Source organism: Brachyhypopomus gauderio, chromosome 20 (assembly GCF_052324685.1).
Source record: "Brachyhypopomus gauderio isolate BG-103 chromosome 20, BGAUD_0.2, whole genome shotgun sequence".
NCBI lineage: Eukaryota > Metazoa > Chordata > Actinopteri > Gymnotiformes > Hypopomidae > Brachyhypopomus > Brachyhypopomus gauderio.
In genome coordinates, this window is record NC_135230.1 from 9,875,384 (window position 1) to 9,895,487 (window position 20,104).

Genomic DNA, 20,104 nt, shown 5'->3' on the forward strand with positions numbered 1-20,104 from the left:
CGTGGACAAATCTCAGTTCGTCCCCCGATCCAGGACCGTTGGAGCTGGGTGTATGTCTCGTCTGATCAGACGCCCAAAGGAGTCGGAACAAGACGCTACGCTATAATTTAATAGACGGTAGGAAGGAGTTGCGCTTTGCGTTTTAAACCATGTTGCTACAGTGTAAACATTATATTTATTTCAGTGTCTAAAACATTGCTGCGGGAATTGTATTGCAGGTCTCATTTCACCACACGTTAACGCAGGTTGCGATTTATAACGAATTAGTTTGACGTGGTGATTTTTTGTGTAGACCTGCTTTTGTGAGTAATGAAGAGGCTGGACAGGCTGCAGGCGCTGACCGCTCCAATGTAGCATCAAAGCAACCACGCTTCAAAACATCCGAATACCTATTTATGTGATGCAACATGACTCTTATTGATAACAAAGTAGGCCTACGGTCATTTAAATGTATTGTGCTGTCCTAACGTGTTGAACCATTGTGTGAAACCCTAGCATAGAACTGAAGGAAATTCGCATTACTCCGTTTTGCAGGTGTTTATAAAGTGTACAGTGTTTAGTGAAATCCATCGATGTTGTGTGGCGCGGTACGTTCGGGTTTGTGTTTTGCACATTGACTTTCGCCTGCGGTGACGCCGGTGTCCGGTGCTTTCTTTACAGCGGTATAAACGACAGGTTGGGAACAGCTTGCCAAATGAAAGGAAGCGAGTACGCGTTGTTGCAGATAGACATATAATCATAGTCATTCTGAGCGTCCTCCCCGTCCAATAAACGTTCGCTTGTAAAATGTCGCCTCTTGAGAACAAAACTAATGGCTTTAGTCGGGCTGAGGTCGGGTGTTTTGAGCGCCCTCAGCGCCCGCAGGTCTACAGATTGGTGCCTTTCCCTCTCACGAGATCCAAATCACTCGACGTGTTTACAGTCTAGACGCCACAAGCGCAGCGTAGAGGCTGCAACCTCACGTCCGTCGTCTGCTTTGACTGGAAACGGTCCCAGTCTTTTAGATGCCGAGAGTAAAGTGGACCAAGACAAAAGCCAAACTATAGAGACTGTACCAAAACTATACTACAAAACGGGGGATGTACACGTAGTGCTTTTTTAATAGATACAAGTAGTGTGTCTAAATCATTGGTTCCACGACAGCTGATGTTTCTGGTCCTTACGTGACCTGGACTCATTTTCAGGAGATCGTATTTACAAAAGGAAGGATTTAAAAGCGACAACTGTTACTATCCACGTGCAAATGCTCCCTGGTATGTCACAGCTGGCGTTTATGATCCTGCGGTTGCCAGTAGGGTGTATTCGCCATAAATCTAATTCCAGGGGTATTTTAACTAGATACATTTTCAAAGTTCCATACAGTGAGTTAAACGTGCTTTCAAATTTTAAGTGAGACAGACTCTACTTGAAATTTTAAAATGCCTCACTCCTGGATGGGTTACTTAACTAGAGGAAATATAAAACAATGTTGAAGGCTTTTCTCAGTTTAGCTGTCTGACTTTGCTTCAGCTCCTTCTGGTCCTCCTCTTGATTTCTGGTGCCCGTTTTCTAAACTGGCTGAAGGTTAACAACAGTTCCAGTCGCACTGTGGCCTAGAAAAACACAGCTGCTTCTGGTTATTTTAGACACCACCTCTTAATAATGGACTGTTGACCCCCACTGCATGGGTTTGGTTGCATTGTCATTAGGCAGAGCCTGTCTGTTAAATGCTGATTCTGGATCAGAACTTCATTGTAGTGGGGATGACACTAAGGCCTCTAAAAAGGCAAGAGCTCATTCTGCATCAGTTCATAGGCGCAGTCTAGACAGGAGTGATGCTTTATTTTGTGTTGGCTGTCTGTTGCATATGGTGAGTTAATGATTTCATCATTCGAAGTCTGAGTCAACACTTTAATGGTTTCCCCAGTTTCGGACGTGTATGCATGCGAGTACATGCTAGTTTGCCATTGCAGTTTAGGTTTGGCTCACTGACCCTGGGTCAGTGGAGAAATGTTGATGTGAACGGATCATTTCACTGTTGCTCAGATGACCGGAATGACACTACTGTTGCGCCACTCCCTTCATACCCCTGGTTGCAAGTCATCCATTCTGATTTTGGGCTTGTCTGCTCAACCCAAATTCTAACCCAAGCTATTAAAAGGAAACATTTGAGATAAGGGGTCTTGTTGGCTTAAAACATTTTTATCTCTGAATCCTTCTTTTGGCAAATGCTTAGCAAACCATCTGTACATTGGTTAGATGCACTCTATACAGCTGTAACACCGTGCTGGGAGTGTTGTGCTTTCTGTTTGAGGTATTTTACCAAGTCAAGTATGATTATGTATTCAGCGTTAATGTATTAATTTCTTGATCTCACTCACTTTCTCTTTGGATAATCTTTCAGTAAACTAACTGGAATAATCAGGTTGAAATAAGGATTTCAGTTCTCTAGTTTAATATAATAGGTTGGTTTCTATTTGCGTGCCTTTGAACATTCTTTTTTGGAAGTAACAGGGTCTTGTTTCCACCTTCGTGAAACCAGTTTTTGTTCAGTTTCATTTGAATGCTTCATACTTTGCAACTGAATGGCGAGCAGTGAAGTGGAAACGTCCTCGAGGGCTGCTAGGGGATCTGTGTGATGAAGCGCTGTCCCGTCAGCTGCCGCGTTTGGCCGCCAAAGGTGATCGCAGCGTTGCTAGCGGTCAGCGGCGTGTTGGCACGTTATCCGTCCACGCACGTGCGCACACGGCACGTTTGGCGTGTAACCGGACTCTGGCTTCCTTGCACCATTTGGCCGGGTTCTCTGTGTGTTAGGAAGCCCTGCTGCGTGGTGGACGCGGACCTCAATGTGCCAAGACGCTCCGCCATCGCTGCCCATCTGCAATACGGCGCTCCGCTGCTATGTAACCGACCTGGCCGTGGTGATCTAGCAGTGTTGGCTTTCTGAGTATATGCAAACCAGGCGTGCCCGCCATCTGACACCCAAGGCGTGCCTACTCAACCTCCCATATTAGGGTTGCTCACCAGATGCCCCTGTCCTGAATGTGCCCATCCCCCTCTAGCTTGGCACACGGCACACAATGGAACCTCCTTCCTTCGTAATTTAGACAAAAATGAATGCACACAAAGCTGCCCCGCATCAATCCCCACCCTCCCCACATCAACAACCCCCACCCCCCATCAAACCGTGCAGGGTCATTACACCCCATTCACACCCGGAGTGGTGCTACACGCATGCACACACGGCTGGTATTGATCCATTTGGAGGTGGGTGGTGTAGGCCAGTGGGGCTCATGTTTATCTGTGCTTCCATCTTCCGTGTTCCCACTTCCACCCAGTTATGCCACGAAACTCTAGTTTATACCTTACCATTTTAACCCAGGCAAACAAATGGACTGTAAGGAATTCAAGTTTGTTGTGCTGAAGCATGTGGCTGAAGTGTGATGAATCATGCTGCATGATGCTACTGACTTGCACGCTTCATCGATGGCAAGCGCAGTGTGTAACTTGTGCTCCTTCCGTTGTACAATAGTACGTGACGTGTAACGTGTGCTCCTTCCGTTGCACAATAGTACGTGACGTGTAACGTGTGCTCCTTCCATTGTACTGGAATGCCTGCTTCACCAACCAATAACTAGTAGAACTGAAGGTTTGGAACTAAGAACTGGTCCTAGGTCAGTGGTCTTAACATGGCTAATTCTGTACACGTGACCCTTAATGACCCAGGCAGACGTGAAGCGCTTGTTCTGCCCTTGAGTGCTCAGTCCGCCACATGGCTGGAGATGTGGACGCTCGGTGTTACTGGAGAGCCAGGCAGACTGGCCCCGAAATGCCAGACCGTGGCCTCTTCCCACGTTGCCGTGCCGCCCGCTTTCATGCGCCCAATAAGAAATCGTGCATGAGGTGGCCCAGAGCCAGTGCTCACGGGCAGCCTGTCCGGTGACGAATGGCATCACATTTGTGGGTGGGAGGGTTGGGGGGGGGGTTATGGGAGTGTGGTTGTTAGCATGATACTAAATTGGAATTGAACTGTTGGAAAAAGTGACGATGGCAGGTTGATTCACAGTGGGCTCTGGTGGTTTGCTCTGGTCTTTGGCTGAGGACACAGTTGGTCTGGAGAGCTTCTGGATTCTCCCCTCCATCCTGTGCTCAAAATGGAGGATGGGGAAAGATGGATTGGGCCATGGTGCTGGCTCTGATGTGAAGAATGCAGGATGTGGCCAGCTTGCAGCTGCACAGGAACACACACACACACGCACGCATGCGCTGACAACTGTTGAGGCACAGTAGTTGAAGACCCATCACTGGAATGTGAATGAGACGCTTCCAGAAACGATTGCTTAACTGCATTATGCTTTTCATTCTTGCACAAAGTCAGAAAAGTCTCACACACACCCCAGTGTAACTAAATCTACTTATACAACTTATTCTTTTTTTACTGGTATAGTCAACTGATACCCGGTGTCCTCGTTTCTGCCCCTGAGGAACGTGTGCGATGTCCCTCTGTGCGTATATGAGCACATTTCTGCCGAAGCTGTCGTTCACTGACTACGTATATCTGCTCCATATCGGCTCTCAACCGTCACTGGCTCTCGGATGACACCGATCGTGCCTGCTGCGTTCCCCATGTGTGCCTGGGTGGAACCGTGTGAAGCGTGCAGCAAGCCAGCCCCGGACCCCCACGGCCTCCAGAACCCCCACCCTTCCCATCATGCCCTTTTGCAGCATGACTCCGCCTAGCAAGCGGCTGGCGTAATCTCTCCCTCCGTGGTGCTCCGGGGTTGTGCAGATGAAATATTTTCACAAAATGCGAGTCACTTTAACAAGGGATCAGGTGTTGGGGAACTGGCAATGAAGTTCTGTGGCCAAGCGGCATGGTCCTGATGATGATGACGGCGATGATGAATGGTGACTGGAGAGGGAGGTAAAGAGAAGGTTGATGTTCTTTGGTCTAGACAGCGGTCTGAGATTGTCTCCAGAGAGGGAGGGAACAGGCAGGCAGGCAGGCGTGCTTTATGAGGCTGTCAGACGCCCCTCCCACAGAGGCATGACCGAGAGCATCACTGGGTTGTGTTCAGTGAGACTGGTGTATGCAGTGTAGTCTAGGAATGAGCGAGTGTGTTTGTGTGCATGCATGTGTGCGTTTGCATGTGTATACATTACAGCTGGAGTGAGAACAACGTGTCTTTTCGGCGCCAGGGTTGGGAAGTGGTGATCAACGCAGAACAACAAACACGTGACCTGTTGCCCATTTCCCCACTATCTCTGAGGTGCGGCCTCATCAAAGCCTCTTCCCCAAAGTCACTGCGTTTAGCAGAACCGTTCATGCTAAAATAACAGGTGATATGAAATTAGGTTCTAGAACATTCTCCTAACCAGTAGCTGTTGCAGTTTCTGAATATATATATATATATATAATTATAATATGGCTGGAAGTAGCCATCAGTAGATGAGTACACTGTGGTTATAAAGGGATGGACGTGGTCAGCAACAATAGGCTGTGGCGTTGACATGATGCCCAAAGTGTGCCAGAAAAATATCTCCCACACCTTTGCACCACCAGCACCAGCCTGAACCGTTGATACAAGGCAGGATGGATCCATGCTTTCATGTTGTTGACACCAAATGACTCTACCATCCGAATGTCGCAGCAGAAATCGAGACTGATCAGACCAGGAAACGTTTTTCCAATCTTCTATTGTCCAATTTTGGGGAGCCTGTGCAAATTGTAGCCTCAGTTTCCTGTTCTTAGCTGACAGACACCCAGTGTGGTCTTCTGCTGCTGTAGCCCATCCGCCTCAAAGTTTGACGTGTTGTGTGTTCAGAGATGCTCTTCTGCATGCCTCGGTTGTAACAACTGGTTAATCAAGTTACTCTTGCCATTCTATCAGCTTGAACCAATCTGGTCGTTCTCCTCTGACATCAACAAGGCATTTGAGCCCACACAACTGACACTCACTGGATATTTTCTTTTTCGGACCATGCTCTATAAACCCTAGAGATGGTTGTGCATGAAAATCCCAGTAGATCAGCAGTTTCTGAAATACTCCGACAAGCCCGTCTGACACAAACAACCAAACCATGTTCAAAGTCACTTAAATCACCTTTCTGCCCCATTCTGAGGCCCTGTTTGAACTGCAGCAGATCGTCTTGGCCATGTCTGCATGCCTAAATACATTGAGTTGCTGCCATGTGATTGGCTGATTTGACATTTGCGTTCATGAGCAGTTGGACAGCTGGGCCTAATAAAGTAGCCGGTGATTGTATATCTATACAATCCATCTGTGACTAGCTGGCTGTCTCTCTTGGTATAAACCAGACAGACTTGATATTGGCTAAGGAGGTTTATAAAATGGGAGCAGTCTAGAACCAGTGTGGGAATAGAACAAGGTTGATCTATTGAAGTAGCCTGACTACGGTGCTTATGTAGTTCATTTGAGACCTAGGAGTTTATTTGAATGAGGGACTGAAGTAATCTTCCCGTGATCCACCTTCCTGAATGGCCCCGCGCTGCTCTGGATGTAACCATAGGGATACAGCTGCATGACTTCTAGGTGATTTTAATTAGTGCTGTGTAGAATGATGACCTCAGCCTTCATCATCCTGGCATGCAGGTTGCCAGAGAGAGTAATAATCCTCTGACTTGCTCTTTCTCTCTCCTGTCCCCCACATTATATTTTTTCTCCCTCTCTCGCTGTTGTCATTGTGATGCTAATTTCCCTCCTTTTATTAAGGTTTTCCTTTTCTAACTGTCTCTGCCTTCCTTTACTGTTGAGGTGAAGTAAAATTTCTTTGCTTCATTCATTCTTATTACACCCATCCCTAACACATGTGTACGTACGTGTGTACACACTCACTCTCTCTCTCACACACACACACACACACTCTTAACACACACACATGCTAACACACCTAATTCAGGCTCTCCTGTGCTGGCCCAGACGGTTTTTGAGGCTACACAATAGCTCTGCTGCTGAGGCCATCTGTGTAGCTGTCATTAGCAGATCTCCCAGATCAGGGGGTGGGAAGCCATGGACGAGGAGAAGGGAGGGAGACGACTGCACGAGCGGAGGGCCTGAACCCGGGGGCCTCGGAGGGCCTGAACCGTGGATGCACCACCTTCCTCCACCTCCTTCTGCTCATGTGTGCTGCTCCATGAGTCTGCAGAACTGAAGCTGTAAGATGTTGGGATGAACCGACGAAGAGTCGTGGGGCGTGGTTCACCACAGCAGTCAAGACAGATGCTGAATGTTACTGTACCGATTGAAACTGACTCATTAGTGCGCTTCAGTGACTGGCCACAGTGCTCTGTATAAATGTTAATTGGATCGGTACGGGTTGATTGCTCATCCATCGAGTGGATGTCGCCGAAAACCTGTACTGGCCTGCCCCACCCCTCCCTCTGGCCCGGGTTGATCTTTTCTGTAAAGTGACTTGATAAAGGTCAGCGTCCCGCCTGACTTCTTCCCATATCAACTTTGTGAGCTCATGAATCTTAAAAATAAAAGGGGTGGAATGTTCTTAACTGATCCTTCAGTTATCCATCCTTCAAGTTCAAACTCACCATATTGGCAATATTGCTGTTACAAATTTAATTACAAAGGAGTCGCACACTTTTTCTTTTTTTTCCTTTTGCTCTTCTGATTTTAGCTTTAAATTCCACAAATATTCACTTGTTGTTCACTTGTTTTGAGTCGATATGACTTGAGTCCAGTATTTTTGTACATGATTAGTCTGACCTTGATTTGCTTCCAGGCAAAGGTGGAGATGAAACCTGATGGGGCTGACACAGCACCGGCAGAGCCAACCGAAGCCCTGGAGGCACAGCCTGGTTTTGAGGCACCTGCCAATGAGGAGCAATCTCAACCGGCCCAGAGTCCATCACCTCCACCGCCAGCAAACATAAACGAAGCAGCGGGTTCAACAGCGGCCCCTACCGACAAGGAGGCCAATGGCCAGGTACCGGCTCCAAAAAACAAGACCAAAGCCCCTGTGAAGACCAGGCCGGGTCCACCAGGAACCAAAATGACCACCACAAACGCTGCAGCCTCTCGCTCTGTGGCTGCTCAGAATACCGCAGCCAGAAACCTTGCAAGGACCTCTGCAAATGGAGCAAACAAGAGACCAATGACCTCGCAGCCGGAGCTAAAGAAAACCACCCATGCTGCGGCAGCAGGCCGAGTCCAAAAGGGGCCTCCCGCGGTGGCGAAAGCAGCCGAAAAGAAGCCAGTTGGGACCACCAGATCTGCAGGGGCTTCCATGAACAGTGGGCCGAGACCTGCAGCGACAGTGCCGTCCACGCTGAGCAAAAGGCCTGCCACCACCACCAACAGTGCTGCAGCCAATCCCAAGACCACAGGTTGGTGTCCATACGCCCACTGTTACCGTTCATATGGGGAGCTGGTCGCTTTGTGTTTCGCTTGGGTTTAGGCGCTTTGGTCTGTTAATACTTCTGAACACGTTACTTTTATAGTATGTTGTACTGGGCTTGGAAGTGCTTGAGTGAATATTATGAGCAATGGAAAAATGTACATAAGCAGAGATTGAAGTGCCATCCACCCCCAGTCCGTCCATGGAGATATTGCCAGTAGATGCTGAATCAACCCTTTGTGAATCATTGGATTGGCCTCGGTGGTACTGGCGTTTTTGTTGAAACAACAAAGGATTTAAGACCATCTGTCAGTTCCATGCTTATAGCCAGGAAGATCCCAGAACAGAATGTACTAAAAGAGCATAAATACCACCATCTCAGCTGCTTCCATTAAAATGTCTGTGCTACTCACTATTCGAAAAGTATGTGACCTCTGCTTAATTTTTGTAGCTTGAATAAGCAGTGTCTGCAGTCTAAAACTTTTCGTGGGAGTGCCCCCCCCCCCCCCCCCCCCACACACCAGCAGTTGTGTAAACAGAAGAGTCCTGTTGGCATTGCTAGCAGCTTTATTTGACCGATTCTATGAATGTTAATAAGTGAGATGGCAATTGTTGTATTTTGGATACCACTTCATTTTGATAGCTTCTGACAACCAAGCAAACTGAATTGGCCTTTGCTTTGTGTAGGATGGTATTTGCATTTCTCCTTTTCAACACTGCTTTGGTCTTTTTTTTTTTTTTGCACCTTCCGTTCCCTCCCGATTTTCTTCTGATCTCCATCTCTGTCTATGTCTTCTGTAGCCCCAAGGCCGGCATCTGCTCCTGCTGCAAAGCCCAGTGTGACTGCTTCTTCCAAGGCCAGACCCATTCCCAAGACCACCAGGTAAGACATCCAGTCTGTTGATGGTAAAGGTGCTGAGCCTAGAAGTTTCTGCTGTTTTTGATTTGGAGACAATGATCCATGGTTAGTGCTACGCTTGGTGACTTTTGGGAGTACTGGGAACACTGAGATGTATGTACGTCAGATATATATATATATATATGTGTGTATATATGTGTATATATATGTATATATAGTGTGTGTGTGTGTGTGTGTGTGTGTGTGTGCGCGATGCAGAGTTGTATAATCCAGGTTCAGAAAGTAAACGTCCTCACCAGGATTTTGCTCAGGCTTCCTGGAGTGTGTTGATTCCACCCATTTTACCTGGATTGCACTAATTAGAAATCTAGCAAGCTTGAGCAAAATCCTGGTGAGGACTTTTACTTTCTGAACCTGGATTATACACCTCTGGTTAGATGTGTGTAAAGCTGTAGTCGGACCTGAAACTTGCACTGCCTCTCGAGACGCTGAAATGTGACCACGCATATTTATGATCAAATATTTCCTAGCATTCAAACCATGGTCTTTGCTTTAGTCATAAACTTGAAAAAGATGCTGTGATCTCTCAATTTAAATTTCATTTCAACTCTATTTTAATTTCAAACTGATTCATGACTCGACAGCAAACAGGTTTTTGTTGAAGGGCTGAGGATGTGGCATTACAGGTCATAGATTAGATTACATTGCTGTATGCTACACAAACACTGGCTGCTATGTGTTTTGTAGTGAAGTGGCCTCCTTTTGTATCTCTGGTCATTGATTCATGCGTCTGGTCTGCATCTGCACTCAAAACGGATAAATTTCTTACTAGTTGACTTCAACTTCTGATTGAAGTGGGACAATAGGTTCTAATATCCCTTTAAACTGGTTCTCATTTCCTTTCATCGGTTTTTCATCTGTCTATCCTGCATTTGAATGTTCAGTCCTTATTTGCATGAAACGATGATTGTTCTTGTAGAAGCTGCTAGTGCCCCCAGTAAAAGCAGTGCTTAAAATTGGGTAAAATGAAAACAATCCTGAAAATAAATGCTGGTGAACACCCACAGAACCCGTAAGCACACATGTCCGCACGTAAACGCGAGGCTTTTCGTTAATTTATCGGTAGATTTGTATATACATATAGATATAAGCAGATGTACATATATATCCATTACACATACATATTTTTAAATCATCCCGGCTGCTACATTTCTGCACTTCCACACTTGTACACTATATCCTTGTTGGCCATGGATTTTGGTGAATCCTGGAATGCCATCTGTCATATTCTGAAGCCTTCTCTCAACCCTGGTTACTGGAATCTACTGTTACATTTAATTTCATCTAATTTATTTTTCTTTCTTACATATATCCAAGTCTCTGTTGTACACTGTGCGAGCCTACATGCGACAATTTCGTTCTGCGTACACCCGTGTACAATGAAGGACAATCTTTATTGTCAAAGTCTAGGTCTAATTTTCGGGGCTTCAGTCCTGTTTCTATTGAGAGCCTTTCGAAAGCCTGCATCAGCGAAGAGGGCCGTTTTACAGGTGGACGTTTGCCAACCTGCCGTAGTTAAGGTGGAGATCTTCCTACGACTATAAATTGGCTTTTATTTATTTGCTTGCGACCAGTCATGGAGACTTGTTGATTGAAACTTCAAGCTGTTCCTGTGTAGTGCAGATTGACCAAATATGGCAAAAAGCCAGCAGAAGCTCGCACTTTGATTCTGGAATGTTCTGTTAATTTGGGATCAGTAGATTTTGGTTTGTATTAGGGCTTTTAGCACATTGAGTTTCTGTTTGCCCCTCTGGGATGACTATTACAAGTGGGGCTGTGTGAGATAAAACGGCTCCCCCCCACAACAGCCTGTGCATGGGTGAGGTCAGGCTAGTGTGCAGGGAGACAGATGAGGGTAGATTAATCTGGGGTGGGGGAGGAGGGGTTATGGACTAGGTAAAATACAGGGAGGGGGTGGGGGCTGAGGATTTTAATACAAAGTGCTCTAGTTGTTGGGTGGGGGATTGCATGCATGAAGGGGGGAAAATGCATTCCCTGATCTTTGTTGATCATACAAGGTGCACTTTCCAAAGTTTTACTCTTGCCTATCTTGTAAACCTACATGTTAATTCTGAATCTACACAATGTCTGATTAGGAAATCAAAGTTAGCGAGTGCTAGGGTTAGTCTGTTTCACACAACACAGATGGCTTTTTGTGTAAAAGCCTGTAGTTTCATTTTCATGCGAATGAAACAAACATAAATCCGTAATCCCTTTGGCCCCTGTGAAATGAGGCTTGTCGGGTCCTGGAACCTTCTAGAAATCTTCTCCCACAAGCTCCAAGATGATCATACAAACGTTGTTGCGATTTTACAGCATGTTCTTTGGGTTCTTTTAAAAATGCAGATCCGGTTTTGTTGCGATCCCATTGTGATCCTTTTGTCCTTGGCTGTCTTCCCTCCTTCATGCCCTAGTTTCACCCTCGTGTTTCTGCCTCAACCTTCTGCCCCTCACTGTTTGAATGTGTGAGTGGTCTGCTGCATTATCGGACTCCGCCCATTCTGAAGGGTGGGTGCAGACAAAGAGGCTTCTAGGGAGAGATGACGACCAAGCAAACTGTATAAATAAGATTTTGGTGCATGTGTGTTTATATAAAAAGTAATGATAGAAAACCTTCAAAAATAGTATTTATTTGTATATAAACAAATCTTAAGAAAATGTAATGTCAATGCTTTATTATAATGTATGCATTTTTTTGTAAGCAATTAAAGCAATAGTTCTTAGTAATGAATAATTTATTAGTGGCTGCATAATGAAGCTGGGGAGTATTTATTGGTTCCTAATGCATCTAATACCAAGTGGAAATGGAATTTGAATGAATTATCCTCATAAATAATTGAAAATTTTTTAACATTAAAAAATCCTCTTAAACTGTTTCAGCAGTTGTGATTACACAAATCTGTTTATTCTTAGTGAATTTCTTCTTTTAGCATAACAATCATTCAATCCCAGTTACATTGTTTATGGCAGGAAAGCAATGATGCTCAATGAGTTTTCCTCCATTTTAGGGCATGTTCACTGGACATAATTTCTGGATCCTGAAGCCTACATTTTGAAAGTTTGGACTTAATCAAGTGTAGATATTTGGTTATTATTCTGTTTTAAAAGCTCAGAGCATGGCCACATAGCCTTTCTGTAACCCAATATCTAGGATGATTGAGTCAACAGTCTTGACGAGGGGCGGGGGTGGGGGGGGGCAGGAGGGTTGTATGAGAGGTTAACAAGCAGTCTGCAGCAACAATGCTCATTTGTTAAGTCTGCTGAGTCATTGCGGAAGCCTCAATCGAGTTCCATGTTCAGTAATGGCTAGATGCACTGCAGCATATTTCACATTAGTGTCCTTTTATCTGTAATTACTGCCTTCTTTTGTCCATTTCCTTGTTGTCTTTGCTCATTACCTCTTCTCTAACCCAATAGTGAAATAAAGGAATATTGCTGTAGGACCACTAACCGTTCATTAGGAGATGTCCTGGGTTCTAAAGGCGAAAGAAATATGAGAACTCCTGTTTTTCGCGGAGTGCTGTGGAATATTCTCCCCAGGCCACACGTGTTCAGGAAAGAAGCAGTGTGTTTTAATGGTGTAGATATTAAGAAATTAACAGTAGGGTTTGATCTCCAAAACCTGTAGTTTTGCTTCCAAACCAAAGCTCTCAATACATCTGTTTTTTATGTATATATTGATGCAGAATGTGGAGAGTGGGACAGTGATGGTGTTCTTAAATTTGCAAAATCTCTTAAATTAAATGCTTGTGTAAATGTCAATATGCAGCCACTGTACTGTTCTTGAGGGGAAGTGAAACTGTATAAAGTAAGACGGTGTATAATTCCCAGAAAGAAAGTCAGACCAGTTTAAATGTTGTACTGAATGAAAAAGGCCAGTCTTCAGTCTTTTAATCCAAGAGCCCCTGGGTTGCCGGGAAGGGAGTTGTGGTCCATGGCAGCTAAAGGCATCCTTGCTGCTCTTTTAGTTGGATGGTTGGCACCGCCAGGATGGTTTTATCAGCTGATCTGAAGGGCCTGGATGCCATATGCTGATTGAATAAGGGGTAAGACATTGGGAGAAGTTATATCTGCTGTTGGATTTTGAAGTCAATAATGAGACACAGGTAGCCATTGCAACGCTTAAATGTTTTGATCATGCTGGGACTGGCTGCTGTATTCTGTTCCTTCTGTAGGCTTGAAATGGTTTTCTTTGGGAGACGTGCTGTGCATGACACTAGTCACTGTTTCTCGATTTACTTTGAATACAGCTGATGATGCATCATTTTAAAAACATTATAGTGAGGTATTTAGAACAGCATTCCAGCATGGTGTTTAAAGTTTAGATCACCGTAACATGTGGTTTTTGATGTGGTATTGCAGCATGACTGACTGTGGTTCCAGATAACTTATTAAATCACTGTGCCCCTGACCCTTCCCAACAATAAATCCATTATGTCATCATTTAGTCGCAGGAAATTCTGATCCATCCAGGATTAGATTTGCAGTATGCAGAAAAAATAAATAGGTCCCCAGAGGTCTGTGACGAGGGATATGTATAGTTGCATATCGACTGCTGGTGAAATGACATTTTACTAACTGTTGTGGCCAATGGAAGCATATTTAGGTTAAATAATGCAGGACCCAAAAAGGAGCCCTGGGGAACACACAGGATGGTGCATGGCATTTAGAGCAGCTTTCACCCAGTGCGATTATATTGTTCTGAACTGGTTCCAGTATTTAATGACTGGTCATGAGCACTGGCAGTTGAGCCAATCCAGTCTCCATATAGTGTTCCATATAGTGGCATCTACTGTCAGTTACTGCACCAAGGTCAACAACTACTACTTTCGACAAGTTACAGCCCAAGACTGTTTTAGACCTTGACTAGTGTGGTTTCTGTGCCTGTGGTATCAAATACATTTTTATTGATATAAAGCTGTCAACCAGGCTATCACGGGTGAAAGCTTTAAAGGTACAGTCGGTAAAATTGAGGGTGAACTTGAAAATATACTACCAGGCTCCTCCCCTTCCCTATCTAGTGCGCTACAGCACTGCCTTCAATGCCCCTCCCCCATAGGGGGCCGCTGTGCAGTGAAATGACTTTTTGGCCAATAAACAAGAAGGAATAAATCTTTTAGACATGAAAGAAAAAATGTACAGCAATGTTTATTTCATAAAATAGCCCACACCCATTTCAATGCTTAAATGTGTGTTTGATAAGGATACTATAAACAAAGCATAAATTGTGCTAATCAAGCTGTAAACCACTTATGGATTCATTTAGCTGTGAAAGCACAAACACATGAATTGGTGATGTATATCTGAAGAAATACGAAACTGATACGACTGCGTGGATGGGCATTTCACAAAGATATTTTCAGTAACATCTAAATAACACTAGTAACTAGTAACTTCATTGGAAACAACCAACATTAGCCTGAATTCAACAAAATGAATCAAGTGTTGCTGTAACCATAACTCCTGGCTCTGATTTTAATTTGATTATTAGATTTTAAAAAGTCAAGCATTTGTAATTGGCTATTGAGCAGAAATGTGGCTACATCACCATCTGCTTAGAGTCTTTTGTGGTCTTGTAGCTATAGCTAATCATGGCTCTTTCCACCTCTGAAAAGCTGCTTCGATTTTTATCCTTGTTCTTTCTAGTCTCTGTGATTTATCTTGCATTTAAAGTAATCTCTTTATTGGCAATTTATCTGTCATTGCTTTTGCAAAGTTCCTGAAGTTGCTCAATGTTTGCGCATGACCAAGGAAGAGCATGTGCATGCACATGCAGTGATTGACTCTTCATCAGACACTGCTCCTGGCTCTGATTGGTTGATTTTGATTCCGGGTACCTTGTAATCTTGCAAGTGGAATTAGGACTAGGTGGAGTCAGGGGAGCCTGTCGCCCAAGAGTCTGCTGTAAATTAGTGCTCCATAATCATTTTAAGTGTTGAGCACAGTGAACCAAGTGAAGTAATGATTGGAGATTTTAACTAGCATGTTTGACACCTTCCTCTCTACCCCAGTGGGATATAACAAAGTCTAGAGTATGACCATGTCAGTGTGGGAGTGATGGGCATAGGAACTGTGGCATGAGATTAGTAGTAGGATGTGCGGACTCATCGAGATTCTGTATTAAAATCACCAGTGAATCAATATTGTGTATTATATAATGGTCATTTATTTTTATTGATCTTCTTTAAGGAGAGCTTTAGGGCACGTCAATGGGGGTAATGTAGAACAATCGTTAGAATTGACGGTTTCATCCCTAACCTTAATGGCAGGGTTTACATGTCATACAGTTAGCAAATTTGTGTGGGATTACCTAATGACGTTGTCTGATTTTGTTAAATTGCTGGGTGTAAGGTTGTCTGTCCTTTTTGTTAACCTTGTAACAGTGTCTTGGCTAGTTTGAATATATTTGTGTTAAGAAAATTTGAGTAAGTTTGATTTCAGAGTTATTGCTTTAAGTTAAGACGAGACAATGTGGTGTCTTGGCTATTTTAGATGGAATTGGATGGAATGTAAAGGAGGCCTAATTCTGTCTTGGTTCTAGAACACTTGACCATTGTTGTGGAATGATTTGTGGGGGTGATGTTATAGTCCAGGCATGTGGGGCCCAGACATTTAAACATGTCTCTCATTGTGTGCAGATATAAGGAACTTGTTCACAGCCAATTTCGTCCATGTCACAATTTAAGTACGACTCTCTCCATATATTTTTATAGCACTGCATGCTTGTATGCAGTCATCTTTTGATGTGTGTTTCCTTTTAACTCATGTCTCCTGAAATTCCTTTCCCTGATGTGTAGATAGGGGCCAAGTTCCACAAAGGCCATGAAGGAATAGCACAGAACAGTAAATCGTTTGTATCCTACAGCATCATATCTGATTGCCTTTCTACAAACTTGACTGTTTAGCTTATTTTTCTTTGTTTTGTTCGCCCTTATTTTCTTTGCACGTGACTTCATTGGCAAAAAAAGAACCAAAAGACCATCTTCAAGGACTGTGATTGGTGCAGAGTTGCCTTCTGGATTTGCATGCTTGATTTACTTTAAAAGTTTTGTTAAACAAAAGTGTGTGCGTGTATGCGCGCGCGTGCGGTTTTGCTCAACTCTTTGCAAAGTTATTCAAATGTATAGAGTGGCCAGACTAGAAGAATAATGAGGAAGCAACATTGTCACACAACACAAGTGCTTCAACAATATTGTAACAAAAAAATGCCGTGTTTGGCGTTCTATCTTCGTTCCCTGTGAGAAAAGGAAGCAGATGAGTGTGTTAATTAACTAGGTTTTTTCTTTCTCCTTGTTGAAACATCACAATTCACTGCTATTTGCTTAACTGTATTGCTTTAAAACCATAGAAAACCGTGTGTGTTCTGTGAACAGTTGCAAGCATGTTGGATTCATCATGGTTTCTTTCAAATTCACCACTATTACATTCACTATGGCAAACCGCTTGAAACATTTAAAAAATGAACTGTACAACTGTGTTCCAACTTTAGGCCTGCCACAGCACCTGTTCCTCGTTCTACAACTTCCACAGCTCCACTCAAACCAACTACAACAACTACCAAGCCTGCAGCCTCGAGAACGGCTGCCTCAGCACCATCTACTGCTCGCTCTGCATCATCACAACCCTCCAAGATCTCTGCTACAACTGCTACAGTCAAAGGTAGAGATCCATTTAAATCATGATGATCCATTAGGGATCTTGGTTAGATTCTGTTTGAGAGTTTTATTGAGTTCTTGTCCCACAATCTTTTTAACCTCTCTGTCACCCATTCCCACCCAAAATTAATTCTTGTTTTTGCATTCTAGATGTTTGCAAACCGTCCACGAGTGCAATGGCCAGAAAACCAGTTGCTCCCAACAGCAGTACTGCAACCCGCCTTGCAGCTTCCAAGACCTCAAAACCTGAAACCACAAAACCAGCTACAGCTCCCAAACGACTGCCTGCAGACACTAAAACGACTCGAACAAGACCTGATGAATCTCGACCGGTACCAACCCGGAAGATTCCTCCAAGCCCCCGAAACACTTCCTCACGGCCTGCAGCAAGCAAGACTGGTACAGGACCCAGTGGCCTGAAGCCGGGAAGTGGCAGCACCAGTGTCTCCCAGAAGCGCCAAACGACCAAACCGACACAGTCCGTTTTACCATTGGTCGTCAAGAGAGTGCCTACAGAAGAACCCTCACCAGAGCCTGCAGAACCCTCTCTGGCTTTGGAAGCTGCAGACACTGTAGCAACAACTGCCAACGTAACAAATGCAGAATCTGTTCCAGAAGTGCAGGGTCCTTTAGAAGTACAAGTAGAACAGCCAGATCGGCAAACCGCTGCCCCTACAGAACTTCAAGGAGATGTAGTAGTACAATTGCCTGACTCAGAACCTTCTGATGTGGAGACTGTTCCCAACATGGAGGTGGTAGGTGCTGAGCCATTGGGTGTACAACTAATGGCTGAAAGTCCTATTTTTCCTGTACTTCATCCATCTGTCCCAGAGGGACAGGAAGCTTGCGAAAGTGATGAAGACCATATTGCAGTCATGGCCCCAGCAGTACAGGAAGTGTTGCCACCAGAACCTGCAACCACTTCACCGTTTGACGGCGCCGTTGAAGACGCGGTGCCCCCCAAGGGCATTGATGCAGCTGAGAAAGCGGAGCAAATAATCCACAATGACGAAGATGAAGAGGAGGAAAAAGAAGGTAGTCAGCAGGTGTCCGTGTCTGACATGAGCGGCACGCAGCCTACGGAGGAGTCCCGGCCTGGCTCGGCCGGTCTGGCTGGATCGGTGTGGCGAGCAGGAGGCCTGGCCTCAGAACTGGACTCTGAGGATGTTAGCTGCAGCCAGCAAGGAGCCTCGGAGCTTAGTGCTCCTGGTGTGCTTGAGGGCACTGAAAGTATAGATGATTTGGGTGATGCCAGCCTGAAAGGCGCCGATGGTGAAGGTGCATCTGCTGGATCTCCAGACTTCGAGAAGGTCCCTGACATTCCAGCTAATGAAGATGAGGAAGATGATGACGATGACTATGACCGTGTCTGTGACATGGAAGTGGGTTCCGAAAGAGCGGATGACCTACACAGGCAGTGCCATGACAATGAGGATGAGGAAGATGAAGACGTGGAGATGGCCAGTGAAGGCATTACTGAGAGTGGGCTTGAAAGTTACGGAAATGCAGATGAAGATGACTTTGCAGAAGACTACAGACTGGACAATCTGAACCGTATGCAGGGTCCCCCGATTGCTCCTCCTGCAGCCCAGTGGGGCCAAGCCAGTCCTATTGCTGAACCCTGGCTCCAGCCACTACAATCAGACCCAGCTCTCCTCTCCAGTCCTCCATCCAACCCCTGGCAAGGAGATTCAGAAACCCCAACCCAAATCCCTGCTCAGGCTTGGCTGGATGTGGGAAAAGCTGGAGGTCCGTCCTCTCCTCATCCCCCAGCTTTTACAGAACCCACCCCAAGTTCTCCCCAGTATGTTCCCCTGCATATAGCCGAGATGGATGTCTGCCTCAAACCAGGTTCGACACCCATTCCCCTAAACACGTCTGATTCTCGCACATTGAGTGGCCCAGAACTTCTTGCACACGGTTCCAGTGATCCCAGCACACCCGAGGAGCTAAAAGATCACAATACAAGCCCAGGAGTGGAGAACCAGCAGCAGCAGACTGTTGTAATCAACCCTACTCCTGTCGCTTTGCCAGACATCATGCAAGATTTGGGCATTTGTCTTGAACATGCTGATGAAGAACCAGAGACTCTGCCCGCTGATGATGTATTGGGTGGTCTAGGAACTGCACCCACATCTGCTGCGTCGTCATCCTCGGTCACAAGAGAGGCTAGTGACACCGAAGGCGAGATGCAGATCAGTGAGCCTACCACAGAACCTGTTGCCGTGGGTCATGAATGTTTTAGCAGCACCCATATTGCCCAGAGCCTTTCAGTTTTGCAGGAGCGTGAGGAGGCCAGTGTTGAGGTAGAAGGAGGCGGGGGTAGTGATACCCCCCAGTCTGCCACCTCAGCTGCTTCCTATGGCTTCGATTGTACCTCCAACTCCAATGCCCAGTCTACAACCGAGAGCTCTGCCAAAAGCCCAGGAATCTTCTCCTTGGAGAATGAAGAGCAGCTTCTAGATGAGGCCAAAGATCCATCCCTCATCAAAGAGCTGACCCTTACACCCACTGAGGCTCCTGGAGATGCTGACCTGCATGAAGTTAGCCAGCAGGGGGCGCACCAGCCCAACTCGGAGCAGCAGTACATGCTCTGTGGGAAGGCCACTGAGGAAATACCAGAGTCTGGCTCACTAGGGGCTGATGTAGCCAGTGAGAGAGGCTTCGCCAACACTACCTCCTCGGGGCACCAAGACGACGACTGGGATCACGATGCTCAACATCCGTACTACTCCACAATATGTGAAAAGACTGATAGCTCCTTGGCAGGTAATGTATAGAATGCACTTCGCAAATGCACCTTTCAGTGTCCCTCCTTGTCAGGATCTTCCCAGGTTTATCGTATTAATGATGCCTTTTAAAAAAGAGAAGGAAAAAAAGGGAGGGGATGAATTTTTAAAAAAGAAAAGATTGGTGGTGCCAGTCGACATATTACTAGTGCAGTTACGTTTGAGTGTATGACTTAAAATTCCTGTATGTGCAATAGCTGCTACTCTGTAACATTTAGGGAAACTGTCTCACTCTTGCTTTGGATTTTTTTTTTTATGAATGCTGTCTGTCTTGATCTGGCATGAGTGAGTTGTGGAGTTCTGAACATCAACAAAAAAGCACTGAAGTAAAAAGAACTGTGGATTGGACTTTTGAGAGATTTGTGTTTACCCTGATCTTTTTACTGAAACTG

At 45.2% G+C, this 20,104-nt stretch overlaps 1 protein-coding gene across 1 annotated transcript in view; it reads left to right on the forward strand.

The window, feature by feature from the left end:
* Nucleotides 1-20,104, forward strand: part of prr36a (proline rich 36a) — a 25,240-nt gene continuing 5,136 nt past the window's right edge. Inside the window, exons 1-5 of the mRNA XM_076983221.1 lie at nt 1-117; nt 7,735-8,338; nt 9,151-9,232; nt 16,758-16,927; nt 17,074-19,692. Of these exons, the coding sequence (XP_076839336.1) occupies nt 7,747-8,338; nt 9,151-9,232; nt 16,758-16,927; nt 17,074-19,692 (3,463 nt within the window). The 5' untranslated portion in view covers nt 1-117; nt 7,735-7,746. The remainder of the gene's footprint in view (nt 118-7,734; nt 8,339-9,150; nt 9,233-16,757; nt 16,928-17,073; nt 19,693-20,104) is intronic.